The 19,270-nt window shown below is 42.3% G+C and overlaps 1 protein-coding gene across 6 annotated transcripts in view; it reads left to right on the top strand.

Annotated features, from left to right (window-relative positions):
• Positions 1-19,270, top strand: part of arb2a (ARB2 cotranscriptional regulator A) — a 469,833-nt gene that overhangs the window by 11,845 nt on the left and 438,718 nt on the right. For all 6 annotated transcript variants that reach the window (XM_067982839.1, XM_067982841.1, XM_067982838.1 and 3 more), the window contains exon 3: positions 3,403-3,504. In XM_067982839.1, the coding sequence (XP_067838940.1) occupies positions 3,403-3,504 (102 nt within the window). The remainder of the gene's footprint in view (positions 1-3,402; positions 3,505-19,270) is intronic.

The raw sequence follows: 19,270 nt of genomic DNA, 5'->3' as shown, positions 1-19,270 counted from the left end.
GTGCCACTTGATAGCACTGTCAATGACATCTTCCATCACTTTGCTGATGATCGAGAGTAGACTGATGGGGCGGTAATTGGCCGGATTTGATTTGTCCTGCTTTTTGTGGACAGGACATACCTGGGCAATTTTCCACATTGTCGGGTAGATGCCAGTGTTGTAGCTGTACTGGAACAGCTTGGCTAGAGGCGCAGCTAGTTCTGGAGCACAAGTCTTCAGCACTACAGCCGGGATGTTGTCGGGGCCCATAGGCTTTGCTGTATCCAGTGCACTCAGCCGTTTCTTGATATCACGTGGAGTGAATCGAATTGGCTGAAGACTGGCTTCTGTGATGGTGGGGATATCGGGAGGAGGCCGAGATGGATCATCCATTCGGCACTTCTGGCTGAAGATGGTTGCAAACGCTTCAGCTTTGTCTTTTGCACTCACTTGCTGGACTCCGCCATCATTGAGGATGGGGACGTTTACAGAGCCTTCTCCTCCTGTTAGTTTTTTAATTGTCCACCACCATTCACAACTGGATGTGGCAGGACTGCAGAGCTTTGATCTGATCCGTTGGTTGTGGAATCGCTTAGCTCTGCCTATAGCATGTTGCTTCCACTGTTTAGCATGCATGTAGTTCTGAGTTGTACCATCACCAGGTTGGCACCTCATTTTTCGGTACGCCTGGTGCTGCTCCTGGCATGCTCTTCTACACTCCTCATTGAACCAGGGTTGATCCCCTGGCTTGTTGGTAATGGTAGAGTGAGGAATATGCTGGGCCATGAGGTTACAGATTGTGCTGGAATACAATTCTGCTGCTGCTGATGGCCCACAGCGCCTCATGGATGCCCAGTTTTGATCTGCTAGATCTGTTCTGAATCTATCCCATTTAGCACGATGGTAGTGCCATAGTTGGATGGTGTCCTCAGTGCGAAGACGGGACTTCATCTCCACGAGGACTGTGCGGTGGTCACTCCTACCAATACTGTCATGGACAGATGCATCTGCGACATGTAGATTGGTGAGGACGAGGTCAAGTAAGTTTTTCCCTTGTCTTGTTTCGCTCACCACCTGCCGCAGGCCCAGTCTAGCAGCTATGTCCTTCAGAACTCGGCCAGCTCGGTCAGTAGTGGTGCTACCAAGCCACTCTTGGTGATGGACATTGAAGTCCCCCACCCAGAGTACATTCTGTGTCCTTGCTACCTTCAGTGCTTCCTCCAAGTGGTGTTCAACATGAAGGAGGACTGATTCATCAGTTGAGGGAGGGCGGTAGGTGGTAATCAGCAGGAGGTTTCCTTGCCCATGTTTGACCTGATGCCATGAGATTTCAGGGGGTCCAGAGTCAATGTTGAGGATTTCCAGGGCTACTCGCTCCTGACTGTATATCACTGTACCGCCACCTTTGGTGGGTCTGTCCTGCCCACATAACCCCTCTCTCGCACTATATAAAGAGTGTCATTCCAAGAATTGTCTTTCCTGTATTTGTAAATTTTCTTGATTTGCTCTCGTAACATATCATACTGTTTTAATGTTACTTTGATTTCACCTTTGCGCTTTTATTCCTTCTCTAATATGTAGTGTTTGTGCGGTTTTTGCTAGTTTCTCATTAAAATATTGAAAATTTTCTAATTTGTCAGTTACTGTATCAGCTCTTTATCCTCAACACGGACCAGATCAACACTGAATATCTACCTTTTAAACTTTACGTTAATGCAATTATGCCTTTATAGTCATTGCTTATTGAATTATGACTCATTTCAAATTTGCTTGGGCTTCTCTTCTCAACTTCCAAGCTTGACTTCAATGCTTAAGATACTAAAGAGGCTCTTGGTGTGTTGTCGGGAACATGCACGGACCCATTCCACTAGACACCTCGAGCTGGCATCAATCCGGCTCGATGGCATTGGCCTTCGAAAGGGCCTGGAGTTTTAGTTCAGTTTTAGAATTTCTTCCCTTATGCAATCAACTATTAATCATCACAAAAAGCAAAATACTGCAGTTGCTGGAAATCTGAAATAAAAACAGAAAATGCTGGAAACGCTTATCAGCATCCGTGGAGAGAGGAAGGTAGGTTTGATGTTTCTGGTAGATGTCCTTTCGTCAGAATCATCATAGGAGCCTTTAATTCCACAATGTACTTTCAGCTCTTATGCTACACCTCAACTGTAAGAGAAAATAAGCCTATTTTGAATATATCCGGAGACATAAGAACATTCTGTATTAAGAACAAATATTTATAAACCACATTTTAAAAATGCAAACAACTAAATACACATGGAATGCTTTCTTTGTTACCTCAAGTTTTCTTCTTTATCCCTTTTCCACCTCTTGATGGCAAATCTGGAGACATTAAAACTGCAATACAATGAGGAAAAATACTTAAACCCTGTTAATTCATTACTACATGGCTGCATTTAAGGGGAAGCTAGGTAAGTACCTGAGGGAGAAAGGAATAGAAGGATATGTTGATGAGGTGAGATGAAGTAAGGTGGGATGAGGCGCATGTGAAGTATAAACACCGGCATAAACCTGTTGGGCCAAATTGCCTGTTTCTGTGCTGTAAATTCTATGTAGTATATTGTCTGCATTCTTGCTTTCATAACTTTTTCAATTTTAATCAAAAGTCTGTTTGGTTGTTTAGTCTTGATTCTGTGTAATTTTTTTTTAAAAAGAGGTATAAATCCAAGTAACTGCTGTGAAATCCACCCTGTCAACATCAGGGAAATGTTATAAGTGACAGTTTAAAATCAACAAGAGTGACACAGGTCGAAAACCTATTTTGTTATTATTAAGAGTGAGATGTTTCAAAATTGATTGCACTTTTAGACTGGAGTAAGTGACACCTGGTGGGTCTATTAAGGTCACAGACATTTTGATATTTATGGACCTATTTTGCATTCTCTTGCCTTTTGATATTCAGGATAACAAGGAGTTTAATTCAGTGAGGTTTCTTGTGACCTTGGATTATTGGCAATGAAAAGGTTTGAAACTATTGGATCTGTTTTTAGAGATATGTAACTCTAGAGGTCAGTACTTGCCCTATGAGTCTTGGTGGGATTTTCTTCTCTGCCCCTTTCCGCACAAGAGTTCTGTAATATTCCCCTTTATATGGTTGTTCCATTTCATCAGTCAAATAATGAAGCAGACATGCTAAAGTGCAGGAAACCAAAGAGTTCACCTTGGAACAATATTTGCTTTCTAACAGTGATACTGTAATGGGATTTTACTGTGGGCCTGTAATATCATCCATGCAATTTTATTAAACCCATTATGTATTTTTTCCTTAGTCTGTTTGCATTTAAAACTGCGTATTCATAGGGTAGTCAGCTGTCCCAGTTCCCATTTAAAAACTTTGGGAAGTATACACAAATGCACAATGATGTGAAAGATTTTAGTTCATTTTATTGTCTTTTTTTTCAGATCTACTATCCAGAATAGACTTAGAAGAGCTTATGAAGAAAGATGAACCACCTCTTAAATTTCCTCAAACACTTGATGAGTTTGAATATTCTTTTAATGAAAGTAAGTGTCAGAAAGTGTGTGTTTCTAAGTAAATATATATAATTTAAAATTTATTTTAGTTCTTTTCTATTTTGTAAGTAATTTTTAAAAGTTGGCTCCTATGACATAAGCCGTTATTTGGTGGAAAGGGAAAGCAGGTAATATTTTTGCAGGCATCTGTTAAAATAGGTTGTGAACCAAGAGTTAGGAGATTTTCCCTTTGATTGGGAGATGCTGTTGTATGTTTGAGCCCCGTCCCTGCAGCTGGATGAAATATGAAGTTACTGATCGTAGTTTTGAAGGAAGGCTTGAAATATCTACTGAAATTTTATCACTGAAATATCTACTGAAATTTTATCACTGAAATAGTTTGGGATAATGAAAGGTGTTGAGAGGGTAAATAGTGAAAGATTGGTTGGCAAATTGGAAAAGGTAATACAGACTAGGCATTATCACTAGAAGAAGGGGGAATTTAAAATGTGTTCAGAGGGTTATGAGAATATGGGTGCTTTACTACAAGTGATTATAGAGGCAGAGATTATGCCATCATTTAAAAAGGAATTGGGTAAAAATTTAAATGGGAAGAACACAAACTGGTACGGGGAAAGGGCAGAGAAATAGGAATTGAGTAGGTCACCCAAGTTGTACAACTAGTACTAGCAATTGGGCCAAATGGCAGCCTCCTGTGCTGTAATTTTTGTGATCATGTGTCCTATAAATACTGTTCTAATTTAAGTGAATGAAGATCGCCTTCCTAGTCATATTTTTATGCATATTTCATCAGTATAGATTCCTAGAATGATACAGCACAGATAGAGGCCATTCGGCCCATCCTGCATGTGCTGGTTCTTTGAAAGAGCTACCCAATTATAAGATAAGAACATAAAAAATAGGAGCAGGAGTAGGCCAATCGGCCCCTCGAGCTTGCTCCGCCATTCAATAAGATCATGGCTGATCTGATCCTAACCTCAAATCTAAATTCATGTCCAATTTCCTGCCCGCTCCCCGTAACCCCTAATTCCCTTTACTTCTAGGAAACTGTCTATTTCTGTTTAAAATTTATTTAATGATGTAAATTCCACAGACCTACTACCCTCTGAGTGAAGAAGTTTCTCCTCATCTCAGTTTTGAAAGAGCAGCCCCTTATTCTAAGATTATCATAGAAATAGAAATCATAGAAATTTACGGCACAGAAGGAGGCTATTCGGTCCATCGTGTCTGTGCCGGCCGAAAAAGAGCTATCCAACCTATTCCCACTTTCTAACTCTTGGTCCGTAACCTTGTAGGTTATGGCACTTCAAGTGCATATCCAAGTACTTTTTAAATGTGATGAGAGTTTCTGCCTCTACCACCCTTTCAGGCAGTGAGTTCCAAATCCCCACCACCCTCTGGGTGAAAAAAATTCTCCTCAACTCCCCTCTAATCCTCCTACCAATTACTTAAATCTATGCCCCCTGGTTATTGACTTCTCTGCTAAGGGAAATAGGTCCTTCCTATACACTCTATCTATGCCCCTCATAATTTTATACACCTCAATTAAATCTCCCCTCAGCCTCCTCTGCTCCAAAGAAAACTTGCCACTTTCCCTTGAATCCAGTGGACTCTTACTTTTCTTACCAGTCTGCCATGTGGGACCTTGTCAAAAGCCTTGCTAAAATCCATGTAGACTACATCAAACGCGCTACCCTCATTGACCCTCATGATTTTATATCATGTTCTTCAGTGCCAAGAAATCCACATAGATCATGTCCACCGGCTACTACCATGTACTGAAAAGTTGGTCTGTTTTGTAAACGGATCAGAAGCCACCTAAAGCAGTTCCCTGCCAAATTTTTCTTTTAGCAGAGAACAAGATAAAACTTGTCAGTGACTGTAAGAGTTTCCAATCGGTTTAGTGGGACTCGATGCTAGCTACAGAATGTGATTTTTGAGGATGGCCATTGCCTGCTGTTGGCAGAATTCATATACTTCAATGAAATTCAACCTGCAGTGCTCTTCAAAGGAGCTCTTCAACCATTGATTATTCTCCAACAGAAAAAGGCTGCTCACAATTAACACCATGGGACACTTTAGGGAGGGCAAGCACTTCACAGTTAAAGAGCTTCATCCTATATTAACATCCCTCTTTAAATTCATTCTTGACTTCTAATTTGCAATGTTTTTACAGTTTGGTCAGCTTTGAGATATGTTTGCATTGGTTTATAGATTTAATGTATCTGATTCAAAAGATACACTTCTGAAAAAAGGATTAAGAATTTCTAACCTAAGAGATATATAATATAGCTACTAGAACTTAAGATTTTAGAATTCATTTCTATTATACTTTTAGATAAACTAGTTCTAGTTTCACCCATCCTTGGGAACATCCTTACTGCATCCACCCGATCAAGCCCCTTCACAATCTTATATGTTTCAATAAGATCGCCTCTCATTCTTCTGAACTCCAATGAGTAGAGTCCCAATCTACTCAACCTCTCCTCATATGTCCACCCCCTCATCCCCGGGATTAACTGAGTGAACCTTCTTTGTACTGCCTTGAGAGCAAGTATGTCTTTTCTTAAGTCTGGAAAATTAGTCCCACTCCCCTGCTCTTTCTTCATAGCCCTGCAAATTTTTCCCCTTGAAGTATTTATCCAAATCCCTTTTGAAAGTTATTATTGAATCTGCTTCCACCACTCTTTCAGGCAGTGCATGCCCTCTCTGGTTCTTTTGCCAATTACTTTAAATCTATGTCTTCTGGTTACTGACCCTTCTGCCACTGAAAACTGTTTCTCCTTATTTACTCTATCAAAACCCTTCATGATTTTGAACACCTCTATCAAATCTCCACTTAAATCTGCTCTAATTAGAACAACCCCAGTTTCTCTAGTCTCACCACGTAACTGAAGTCCTGCATCCCTGGTACCATTCTAGCAAATCTCCTCTGCACCCTCTCTAAGGCTGTGACATGCTTCCTGAAGTGTGGTGCCCAGAATTGTCCAATATACTCCAGCTGGGGCCTAACCAGTGTGTTATAAAGGTTTAGCATAACTCCCTTGCTTTTGTACTCTATGCCTCTATTTATAAAGCCAATGATCCCATATGCCTTTTAACAGCCTTCTCAACTTGTCCTGCCACCTTCAAAGATTTGTTTATGTGCATCCCCAGATCTCTCTGTTTCTGTACCCCCTTTGAAATTGTACCATTTAGTTTATATTGCCTCTTCCTACCAAAATGTATCACTTCACACTTCTCTGCGTTAAATTTCATCTGCCATGTGTTTGCCCATTTCACCAGTCTGTCTATGTTCTCCTGAAGTCTATTACTATCCTCCTAACTGTTTACTACATTTCCGAGTTTCGTGTTAATCTGCAAACTTTGAAGTGATGTCCTATATACCCAAATCCAGGTCAGTAATATATACCAAAAAGAGCAGTGGTCCTAATACTGACCCCTGGGGAACACTACTGCACACTTCCCTCCAGTCTGAAAAAGAACCATTCACCAGTACTCTCTGCTTTCTGTCCCATAGCCAATTTTGTATCCACACTGCCACTGCCCCTTTAATCCCATGAGCTTCAATTTTGCTAACAATTCTATTATGTGGTACTTTATTAAATGCCTTTTGAAAGTCCATATACACAACATCAACCGCACTACCTTCATCATAGCTTTGCAGTCCCTTGTGTTGTTAGAACTAAGACAGTTGTACCTACTGTCCAGTTGTGTATAGTAACTGGTCACATCAGTAACCTGGAAGCTATTTTTGCTAATGTTTCAAGGTGACTTCCACTCATCAAATTTGTGGCTTCATTTCATAAATTAGGCTTGTGTTCTATGGAATATAGAAGATTAAGTGGTGATTTGATTGAGGTTTTTAGGATTTTGAAAGGAATTGATAGGGTAGAGAGAAACTTTTTCTACTGGAGGGGGAGTCTAGGACAAGGGGACATAACTTTAAAATCAGAGCCAGGCTGTTCAGGAGAGAAGTTAGAAAATACTTCTTCATGCATAGGGTGGTAGAAGTGTGGGACTCTCTTCCCACAAAAAGCTCAATTAACAATGTTAAGTCTGAGATAGATAGATTTTTGCTAGTCAAGGATATTAAGGGATATAGAGCCAAGGTGGGTGGATGGAGTTAGGATACACATCAGCCATGATCTCATTGAATGGTGGAACAGGCTTGAGGGGCTGAATGGTATACTCCTGTTCCTATGTTCTTTTTAAAATCTGTGGGCTGCAAGCTTGAATACACATGGCGAGCAACTGGATTCACTGTCCATTGCAGAGCTACTCTGACTATCTTCACCATTACCATTGTTCCCTCTCTGTGGCTAAAACTGCATGCTACTCCCAGATCATCCTGGTGAGCAGGAACTACTCCATCACGAACTGCTGTCTCTAACTTCCTTCCATTACACCTTCCACCTTGACCTCAGACACTCAATGTGAAGAGCTTTATGTTCAGAACTTAGGCCAGCTGCATCACTCCCACTGCCTTTGCCTCCTCTGATACTTTTCCTCCTCTCCATCCTCTGTACCCATTTGCTTCCCTGCCTGACCCCCTATTTCTTCTCCGCCTCCCATATCGGACTGCAGCGGTTCAAGAAGGCGGCTCACCACCACCTTCTCAAGGGCAATTAGGGATGGGCAATAAATGCCGGCCTCGCTAGCGACACCCACATCCCATGAACGAATAAAAAAAAATATCGACTTGTGTTGATGAAACGGACTACCTGCTCCTTCAATTCAGTCCTGCCCACCGACCCCCCCACCTTCTTATCTGACATCATCAACTTAACTCTATGACAAGCATTCCCTCCTCAAAAAAGCAACCGATCCTTCTTTCTCTTTGCCCTATCTCCACCCTCCCCCCTTCTTTTGAAAGCCTTGGAATGCGTTGTCTCAACTATGTTATTGTTACCCTTCAAGCTTTCTTTTGAGACCCTTCAATCTGGCTTCCATCCTGGTCTCAGAACTGAAACAGCTTTGATCAAAGTCACAAAGAATATCCTCCGTGATTGTGCCTCTCTTCCTTCCCTCCATTATTTTCATCGTGCTGCTTTTAATGCCATCAACTGCACTGCCTCTGTTCCCCACTCCTTCCTCCAGTTTAATGTTGGAGAAACAGAGAACATCCTCTTTTGGTTGCTGTCTGGATTCCCATCAACTTTCCTGGTATCACCTCAAGCTTAACCCAGAAGTGGCATCATGTGCTATTCTGAGCTGAGCTTACCCATGTACAATCCATTACCAAAACTACCACCTTCCATCACCAAATTGCTGCCTGCTTCTGCAATTGCTTCTCCCTTATTCCTGACTGGAAACCCGGAAGTATGGGCTGCCCGGGACGTCCTTACGATTTTGGTGTAAGGACGTCATTTAATTATTTTTTGGCGGTTTCCCGCCCGACTGGCTTGCCAGATTGATAGGCTGGCCATCAGTCGGATGGGAGAAGAACCAGGAAGAAGATGCGAGTAGATAAGTCTTGGCTTGGGGTGGGGGTGGGGGATTGGTCGATCGTGAAGGGGGGTTGGTCGGGGGTCACCGGGGGGTGGGGTGGGGGGGGGGAGGGAGCGTTGGTCAGTTGATTGGTCGGTCGGTTGATCAATCGTGCGTGTGGGATTGCTGCAGGTAGACTTGTTGGGCCCGGGGAAGCACTCCTGCTCCTCCGGGCCCGCAACTGTGCTATAAAGACATTTAACTGCTGAGCTGGGCCTTCTTGCCTCCTCTCACATGGCGTGAAGCAGAAGGCCCCCAGGAGTTAAAAAATAATAAAGCTGTCAAAATGGAGGCCCGCAGCCTCCTAAAAGCTTTCACCGACCGACCTGCTTCCTAAGAGCGGGTTGGTCACCCGCCCCTTGACCAGCCTCTGTTAAAACCGGAAGTTGTGGTATGGGCGGACACGTGGCAGATGAAATTTAACGCAGAAAAATGCAAAGTGATACATTTCGGTAGGAAGAACGAGGAGAGGCAATATAAACTAGAGGGCACAATTCTAAATGGGATACAACAACAGAGAGATCTGGGGGTATATGTGCACAAGTCGTTGAAGGTGGCAGGGCAGGTTGAGAAAGCAGTTGAAAAAGCGTACGGGATCCTGGGCTTTATAAATAGAGGCATAGAGTACAAAAGAATGGAAGTCATCATGAACCTTTATAAAACACTGGTTCAGCCACAACTGGAGAATTGTGTCCAGTTCTGGGTACCGCACTTCAGGAAAGATGTGAAGGCCTTAGAGAGGGCGCAGAAGAGATTTACTAGAATGATTCCAGGGATGAAGGACTTAAGTTACGTGGATAGACTGGAGAAACTGGGATTGTTCTCCTTGGAACAGAGTTGGTTGCAAGGAGATTTGTTAGAGGTATTCAAAATCATGAAGGGTCTAGACAGAGTAGATAGAGAGAAACTGTTCCCATTGGCAGAAGAATCAAGAACTAGAGGACATAGGATTAAGGTGATTGGCAAAAAAAACCAAAGGTGACATGCGGAAGAACTTTTTTACACAGCGAGTTGTTAGGATCTGGAATGAACTGCCCGAGAGGGTGGTGGAGGCAGATTCAATCATGGCCTTCAAAAAGAAACTGGGTAAGTAAAACATTTGCAGGGCTACGGGGAAAGGGTGGGGGAGTGGGACTAGCTGGATTGCTCTTGCATAGAGCCGGCATAGACTCGATGGGCTGAATGGCCTCCTTTCATGCGTTAACCTGTAACCTTTCCAAGTGGTCGGTTCAGGCCTGGTTTTAGTTTCTCTTAACACTTTTTACCTTCCCACCCACTCCCAACCCATCCGTTCATGGGGTTAAAATTTAGGCTTATGATCCTGTCCTCTGTTCAAAACTCTACCAAGTTGCAACTTTTCTCCCTGCTTTCAGAAACTTCCTTAAAACCATTCCTTCTGCAGCCCTCCTCACATGACGTTTTTGTAAAACGTCATGTGAGGAGGGCTGCAGAAATACAAGATGTGGTTATTGTACAACATATTTATTTGTGTGCCTGTAGTTAAAGTGATACTTTGAGATGTGCAATATTACCTGTACTAATTAAAATGTTAGCCAAGGTGCAAAAAATGCTAGCTTGAGCTTTAGAACATCAATAAATATGAAGACAAAATGTCAAGACTCCTATCACTTCAGCTACAAAACAGTTTTATTACTTTTGATTCACTTGCGATTCCTTATGCAGAGAATAGTTGTCCTTGGCTGTAATAAATAGAATTTGTAGGTGCACCATCCCAAGTTGCTGCTGGTCATTTTTTTAAGGTAGTAGGTCTAAGAGTGCTAATGGTACAGTCCTGGAAGTAGGTCATCTGCCTGCCTTCTCGGTTGAGAATGACTTTATCCATGGTGCAACCGTAAGGTATGGGTTAGTGTCACTATGCATCTGTTGCTGAAGTGAACTTGCATCTTATTGGTTCTAGCCTAGTGAATTGCTAGAAGTGCTATGTGGAACTACAAAATGAAAATACAAATACGAAGAAAGACATTGGGTCTTTTTTCATTAGAACAACACAGATTACAGGGCGATGTGATGGAAGTGTTTAAAATTATGAAAGGATGGAACACGATAGATAGAAGCAGACTGTTTCCAGTAGTTGAGAGGTCAAGAAAGAGGGGCCTTAGATACAATTAAATGTAAGATTTAGTACAGAAGGTAGGAGAAACTTTACACAGAGATTGTGAGGCTGTGGAATTCACTTCCAGGGTTAGTGGTTGAGGCAGAAACTATGTAAACATTCAATATTAGATTGGATGAAGGAAAAGTGGATGAAGGGATATGGGAACAGGGTGGGTAAATGTGATTAGAACTGTTTGCTTGAATGTAGGGTGAGTGCTGACATGGACTGGGACGAATGGCCTGTTTTAGTGTTATAACTTCTATGTATTTTTATTTTAAAAAAATGCCTTGGGATGCTGAAGTTGATTTATATTGCTCCTAATGTTGCCCCAGTAGAGATCAGCTAACATAATATATATGATGGGCCAGCCCAGGACTTTCTTGGTGTGTATGACAGTACCACAATATTTATTTAGCCAATGAGCTCAGCTGTCCTTTTAACACGTTTAATGGCAGCCCTATCAAAATATTGGTTGATTATCACCAGACTCTTCCTACTAGTTTGCCCCTTGAGTAGATATAGTGGGGGTTAAATTCGATAACCCCCGAATCTGGGCATGGGGGTCGCGGTGTGCGATTAACCTGTGCCCGGTCATTCTGATGCAGGCAGCACATGAAATTCGTGCTGCCTGCTCTCTTACCTGATTTCAGCGCAAGCAGTCAGGCCTAGCTGCGTTGTTCAGAGACTTCTCACCAGCAGGGGGGCCCAGATATCGCACGAGTGGCTCGCACCTCTTAAAGACAGCCTGCCTCCCTTATTTGCAAAAAATAAGATACAGATCCGCACGGACTCTGAACGGAGATCAGACATCGCACACGTAAGACACAGATGCAGGTCCTGTCGCTGTATTTACAAACTGTTGAGTTCTGTTAAAACATTGAATTAATTAATGCAATAATCGTGGAGGACTTTAATCTTCATATAGACTGGACAAATCAAATTGGCAAAGGCAGTCTGGAGGATGAGTTCATTTGAGACAGTTTCCTAGAACAATACGCCATGGAACCAACCAGGGAACAGGCTATTTTAGATCTTGTGTTGTGTAATGAGACAGAGTTAATTAGTAATCTCACAGTAAAGGATCCTATGGGGCAGAGTGATCATAATATGATAGAATTTCACATTGAGTTTGAGAGTGACGTACTTAAGTCCGAAACTAGAGTCTTAAACTTAAAGCCGATTATATAGGTATGAGGGGTGGATTGGCTAAGGTAAATTAGATTAAAAGATATGACGGTAGATAAGTAATGGCAAACAATTAAAGAAATATTTCAATATTCTCAACAAATATACATTCCATTGAGAAATAAAAACTCCATGGGAAAAATGATCCAACCATGGCTAACTAGAGAAGTTAAGGATAGTATTAACATAGGAACATAGGAACAGGAGTAGGCCATTCAGCCCCTCGTGCCTGGTCCGCCATTTGATAAGATCATGGCTGATCTGTGATCTAACTCCATATACCTGCCTTTGGCCCAGATCCCTTAATACCTTTGGTTGCCAAAAAGCTATCTATCTCACATTTAAATTTAGCAATTGAGCTAGTATCAATTGCTGTTTGCGGAAGAGAGTTCCAAACTTCTACCACCCTTTGTGTGTAGAAATGTTTTCTAATCTCACTCCTGAAAGGTCTGGCTCTAATTTTTAGACTGTGCCCCCTACTCCTAGAATCCCCAACCAGTGGAAATAGTTTCTCTCTATCCACCCTATCTGCTCCCCTTAATATCTTATAAACTTCGATCAGATCACCCCATAACCTTCTAAACTCTAGAGAATACAACCCCAATTTGTGTAATCTCTCCTCGTAACTTAACCCTTGAAGTCCGGGTATCATTCTAGTAAACCTACGCTGCACTCCCTCCAAGGCCAATATGTCCTTCTGAAGGTGTGGTGCCCTGAACTGCTCACAGTACTCCAGATGTGGTCTAACCAGGGTTTTGTACAGCTGCAGCATAACGTCTGCCCCCTTGTACTCCAGTCCTCCAGATATAAAGGCCAGCATTCCATTTGCCTTCTTGATTATTTTCTGCACCTGTTCATGACACTTCAATGATCTATGTACTTGAACCCCTAAGTCCCTTTGGACATCCACTGTTTTTAACTTTTTACCATTTAGAAAGTATCCAAAGTGGATGACCTCACATTTGTCTACATTGAATTCCATCTGTCACAGTTTTGCCTATTCACCTAATCTATCAATATCGCTTTGTAATTTTATGTTTCCATCTACAATGCTTACAATGCCACCAATCTTTGTGTCATCGGCAAACTTAGATATGAGACTTTCTATGCCTTCATCTAAGTCGTTAATAAATATTGTGAATAATTGAGGCCCCAAGACAGATCCCTGCGGGACTCCACTAGTCACATCCTGCCAATGTGAATACTTACCCATTATCCCTACTTTCTGTCGCCTTTCGCTCAGCCAATTTCCTAACCAAGTCCGTACTTTTCCCTCGATTCCATAGGCTTCTGACTTAGCTAACATTCTCTTATGTGGGACCTTATCAAATGCCTTCTGGAAGTCCATATAAATAACATCCATTGACATTCCCCTGTCCACTACTTTAGTCACCTCCAGCAATTTCCCCACAACAACTGGTCTATAATTCCCCGGTTTCCCTTTCTCTCCTTTCTTAAAAAGCGGAGTGACATGTGCAATTTTCCAATCTAGAGGGACAGTTCCTGAATCTAGAGAACTTTGAAAGATTATAGTTAGGGCATCTGCAATCTGCTCACCTACTTCCTTTAAAACCCTGGGATGGAAACCATCTGGTCCTGGGGTTTTGTCACTCTTTAGTGCTATTATTTTCTTCATTACTGTTGCTTTACTTATGTTAATTTTATCGAGTCCCTGTCCCCGATTCAATATTAGTTTTCTTGGGATTTCCGGCATGCTATCCTCTTTTTCTACTGTAAATACTGACGCAAAGTAATTATTCAACATGTCCACCATTTCCCCATTGTCAATGACAATATCCCCACTTTCAGTTTTTAAGGGGCCAACACTGCTCCTGACCACCCTCTTTTTCCTAATATAACTATAAAAGTTCTTCGTATTGATTTTGATATCCCTTGCAAGTTTCTTTTCATACTCTTTGTAGCTCTCACTATCTGTTTTGTGACCCTTTGCTGATCTTTGTATCTTTCCCATTTGCTAGGATCTGTGCCATTTTTTGCCTTTTTGTATGCCCTTTCCTTATGTCTTGTCCTTTACCTCTTTAGTTGTCCATGGCTGTTTTTTTTGGCAAGTAGAGTTCTTGCCCCTCAGGGGTATAAACCGGTTCTATATCTCATATAATGTTTCTTTAAACATTTCCCACCGATCATCAGTCGTTTTACCCATTAACAGATTTGCCCAGTTTACTGTGGACAGTCTCTGTCTCATCCCATTGAAGTCGACCCTACCCAAGTCTAGAATCTTAGCAGCTGATTCACTTTTTTCCCTTTCAAACACTACATTGAACTCGATCATGTTATGATCGCTATTGGATTGATGTTCACGCACGGTTAAGCTGTTAACTAAATCTGGTTCATTACTCATTACTAAATCTAGTATGGCTTGCCCCCTTGTTGCCTCGAGGACATATTGCTGTAGAAAACTATCCCGGACACACTCAAGAAATTCACTACCTTTCTGACAGTTGCTAGTCTGCTTTCCCCAATCTATGTGAAGGTTAAAGTCCCCCATTAAGACCACTATGCCTTTGTTACACGCTTGTCTAATCTCTGCATTTATACAATCTAGCACTTCAGAGCTGCTGCCATGGGTCCTGTACACAACTCCCACTATAGTCTTAGATCCTTTCCTATTTCTCAATTCAACCCATAAGGTCTCTGTTGGCTGCTTACCTCTCGTTATATCCCCCTTTATCATTGAAGTGATTTCATCTCTAATCATTAAGGCTACTCCTCCCCCTCTTCCATTTTCCCTATCTCTCCTGTAGACCTTATAACCCGGTATATTTAGTTCCCAATCCTGACCATCCTGCAGCCATGTCTCAGTAATAGCGATCATGTCATACCCTCCAATTTGAATTTGAACCTGTAGTTCATTTAATTTATTCCTTATACTCCGTGCATTTGTATATAGAACTCTTAGTTGGGCCACATACCCTAGCCTGACCTTCAGCTTTGATGCTGGGTTAATCACCTTACGCCTTCTAGTACACTTTCTTTCTGCTGCTCTACGCTTTTCCCTTTCACTTGTTTTTGAACAACTGTTTATTCTATTTGTATTGTAAATTTCCCCTGGGTCTTCCCCTTTCTTGCTGCTCTCAACTTTACTCCCTTCTGATTAAAAGAAGAGGCTTACAATGTTGCCAGAAAAACTAGTAAGCCTGAGGATTGGGAGGGTTTTAGAAATCAGCAAAGGATGACCAAGTAATTGATAGAGGGAGAAAATTGAGTATGAGAGTAAACTAGCAAGAAATATAAAAACAGATTGTAAGAGCTTCTACAAGTATGTAAAAAGCAAGAGAGTAGCAAAAGTAAACGTTGGTCCCTTAGAGGCAGAGACAGGAGAAATTATAATGGGGAATAAGGAAATGGCAGAGACATTAAACAAATATTTTGTATCTGTCTTCACAGTAGAAGACACAAAAAGCATACCAGAAATAGTGGACCTAACCAAGGAGCTAATGAGAGTGAGGAACTTAAAGTAATTAATATCAGTCGAGGAAAAAGTACTGGAGAACTTAATGGGACTAAAAGCTGATAAGTCCCCTGGATCCGATGGCCTACATCCCAGGGTTCTAAAAGAGGTGGCTGCAGAGATAGTGGATGCTTTGGTTATAGTCGTCCAAAATTCCCTAGATTCTAGAACGGTCCCAGCAGATTGGAAGGTAGCAAATGTAACCCTGCTCTTCAAGAAAGGATGGAGAGAGAAAACAGGGAATTTAAGGCCAGTTAGCCTGACATCGGTCATCGGGAAAATGCTGGAATCTATTATTAAGGAGGTGGTAACGGGGCACTTAGAAAATCATAATATATTAGGCAGAGTCAACATGGTTCTATGAAAGGGAAATCATGTTTGACAAATTTACTAGAGTTTTTTGAAGATGTAACTAGCCAGGTAGAAAAGAGGGAACCAGTGGATGTAGTATATTTGGATTTTCAAAAGGCATTCGATAAGGTGCCACACAGGAGGTTGTCACACAAGATTAGGACTCATGGGATTGGGGGTAATATATTAGCATGGATTGAGGATTGGTTAACGGACAGAAAACAGAGAGTAGGAATAAACAGGTAATTTTCGGGTTGGCAGTTTGTAACTAGTGGGGTGCGGCAAGGATTGGTGCTTGGGCCTCAGCTATTTATCTGTACTAATGACTTAGATGAAGGGACCAAGTGTAATGTAACCAAGTTTGTTGATGATACAAAGCTAGTTGGGGAAGTATGCTGTGAGGAAGACGCAGAGTCTGCAAAGGGATATAGACAAGTTAAGTAAGTGGGCAAAAAGGTGGCAGATGGAGTATAATGTGGGGAAATGTGAGGTTATTCACTTTGGTAGGAAGAATAGAAAAAATATTTTTTAAATGGGGAGAAACTATTACATGTTGTGTCCTCATACAAAAAGTTAGCATGTAGGTACAGCAAGCAATTAGGAAGGCAAATGGTATGTTGGCCTTTATTGCAAGGGGGTTGGAGTACAGGCGTAAGGAAGTCTTACTATTGTACAGGGCTTTGGTGAGAACTCACCTGGAGTATTATAGAATCATAGAAATTTACAGCTCAAGGAGGCCATTCAGCCGAAAAAGAGCTATACAGCCTAATCACACTTTCCAGCTCTTGGTCCGTAGCCTTGTAGGTTACGGCACCTCAAGTGCACATTCAAGTACCCTTTCAATGGGTTGAGGGTTTCTGCCTCTACCACCCTTTCAGGCAGTGAGTTCCAGACCCCCACCACCCTCTGGGTGAAAACATTTCTCCTCAACTCCCCTCTAAACCTTCTACCAAACACTTTAAATCTATGCCCCCTGGTAATTGACACCTCTGCTAAGGGAATATGTCCTTCGTATCCACTCTATCTAGGCCCCTCATAATTTTATACACCTCAATTAAATCTCCCCTCAGCATCTTCTGTTCCAAAGAAAACAACCCCAGTCTATCCAATCTTTCCTCATAGCCAAAATTCTGCAGTCCTGAGCCAGGATTACAGGAGGTGGTTGCTGCTCCTGCTCTACAAATGGCCCATGGGTCCTCATATCAGCATGCTCCTTGATAGCTTGGTGTCACCTCCTTGGTTCCAGTGGTGTAGTGTTGTCAGGGTGACAACAACAACTACTTGCATTTATATAGCGCCTTTAATGTAACAGAAGGTCCCAAGGCACATCACAGGAGTGTTATCAAACAAAATTTGACACAACTGGAGGCCTGGCATATGCTTCTGTCCTGAGAGATGGTAGTATTGTGCAGCTGAGACTCCTGGTTGGCTTGGTCCTCATCATCCTCTTCATCATCATTATCATCATCTTCCTCCTCTTGTGTCACCCTTGCTGTGGTGCCACTGCAGGAAAGGAGATAGAAGCTTAGAATGCGTGAGTCTTGATCTTTTAATGTAACTGACTTTGTTCAGCTTGACTTTCCTGAGAATATTTTTTCATGCTTTTGCACACTGGCAGTTAGGAAGAAGCAGATTAGGCATTTCAATGTGTGTGTGGCTCAACAAATTGAGTAGAAGGGAAGGTTTCAGATTTCTAGGGCATTGGGTCAAGTTCTGGGTAAGGGGAAGTTGTAGAAATAGGATGGATTTCACCTAAACCCAACAGGTCCCAATGTCCTCCCAAAAAGAGTAAATAGAGCAGTGGAGGAGCATTTTAACTAGCGACGAATAGGGAGGGGTTAAGATTAAGTATTGTGAAAGGGCAAAATGGTCGAAAATACTGCAGTATATTCAAGGTGGTGTTGGGGGGGGGCTCGGTCTCTGAAGAGACATATGTAAGAGCAGATAGGAGAGTGGTTAATGAGAAGAATTTGTTGTATTTATCTGGAAGGAAGATAGCTCCCAGGCTAGCAGCTCCTTACTGAGGTGCTTTCCTTTGCATCACCATCCTTTGCTCCCCACCCCACCCCCACCACTCCCTCTCCTCTACTGCTTAAGACCTCTGTACCTAATAGTGGGTACATTTTAGCTCAATCTACAAGTTCAAGCTACAAGTTAAAGCTACCTATTCAGAGCACATTGCTTATCCCCTGACCCTGCTTGTTCTGTGTTTTTACTTAAGCTCTTTTAAATCTCTGGGAGTCTGCTCACATTTGCTTTCCTGGACTCCTCTGCCAATAGTACTGTGTTGCTATGCTGGACTACCATGGATACTTTGGCTGTTTTGACTCATTTGCTTTGTTTAAGGTGACTTGTTGTAGCCTATAGTCCATATCTCCCACCTGCTACTGTTACCTACTGGGCTTCAGGACTGCATGCCAATGCACTGCTGGCTTCTTAGCTTTACTCTGTTGCTGTATTCGGTTCGGGACATAAATCTGCTGGGCTGAATTCCATTTTCTGCTGGCTTCTTGGCAACCTCTACCTTCGCTACTGCTTTCTACTGAGATTGAATTCTTTGCTGGACTGCCTCTATTCCACAACCCAACCTGCTTCTGTGGTTTCAGTTTTCATAGAATCACAGAAAATTTACGGCACAGAAGGAGGCCATTCGGCACATCGTGTCCGCGCCGGCTAAGTAACGAGCCACACAGCCTAATCCCACTTTCCCGCATTTGGTCCATAGCCCTGCAGGTCACGGCTCTTCAGGTGCACATCCAGGTATTTTTTAAATGAGTTGAGGGTATCTGCCTCTACCACCCTCTCATGCAGTGAGTTCCAGACCCTCACCACCCTCTGGGTGAAAACATTTTCCTCATTTCTGCTCTAACCTTTCTACCAATCACTTTAAATCTATGCCCCCTGGTGATTGACCCCTCCGCTAAGGGAAATAGGTCCTTCCTATCCACTCTGTCTAGGCCCCTCATAATTTTATACACCTCAATTAAATCACCCTCAGCCTCCTCTGTTCCAAGGAAAACAACCCCAGCCTATCCAATCTGTCATCATAGCTAAAATTCTCCAGCCCTGGCAACATCCTCGTAAATCTCCTCTGTACCCTCTCTAGTGCAATTACATCCTTCCTGTAATGTGGTGACCAGAACTGTGCGCAGTACTCAAGCTGTGGCCTAACTAGTGTTTTG

Source organism: Heptranchias perlo, chromosome 4, assembly GCF_035084215.1.
Source record: "Heptranchias perlo isolate sHepPer1 chromosome 4, sHepPer1.hap1, whole genome shotgun sequence".
Classification (NCBI taxonomy): domain Eukaryota; kingdom Metazoa; phylum Chordata; class Chondrichthyes; order Hexanchiformes; family Hexanchidae; genus Heptranchias; species Heptranchias perlo.
This window is presented reverse-complemented; position numbering and strand designations above follow the sequence as displayed.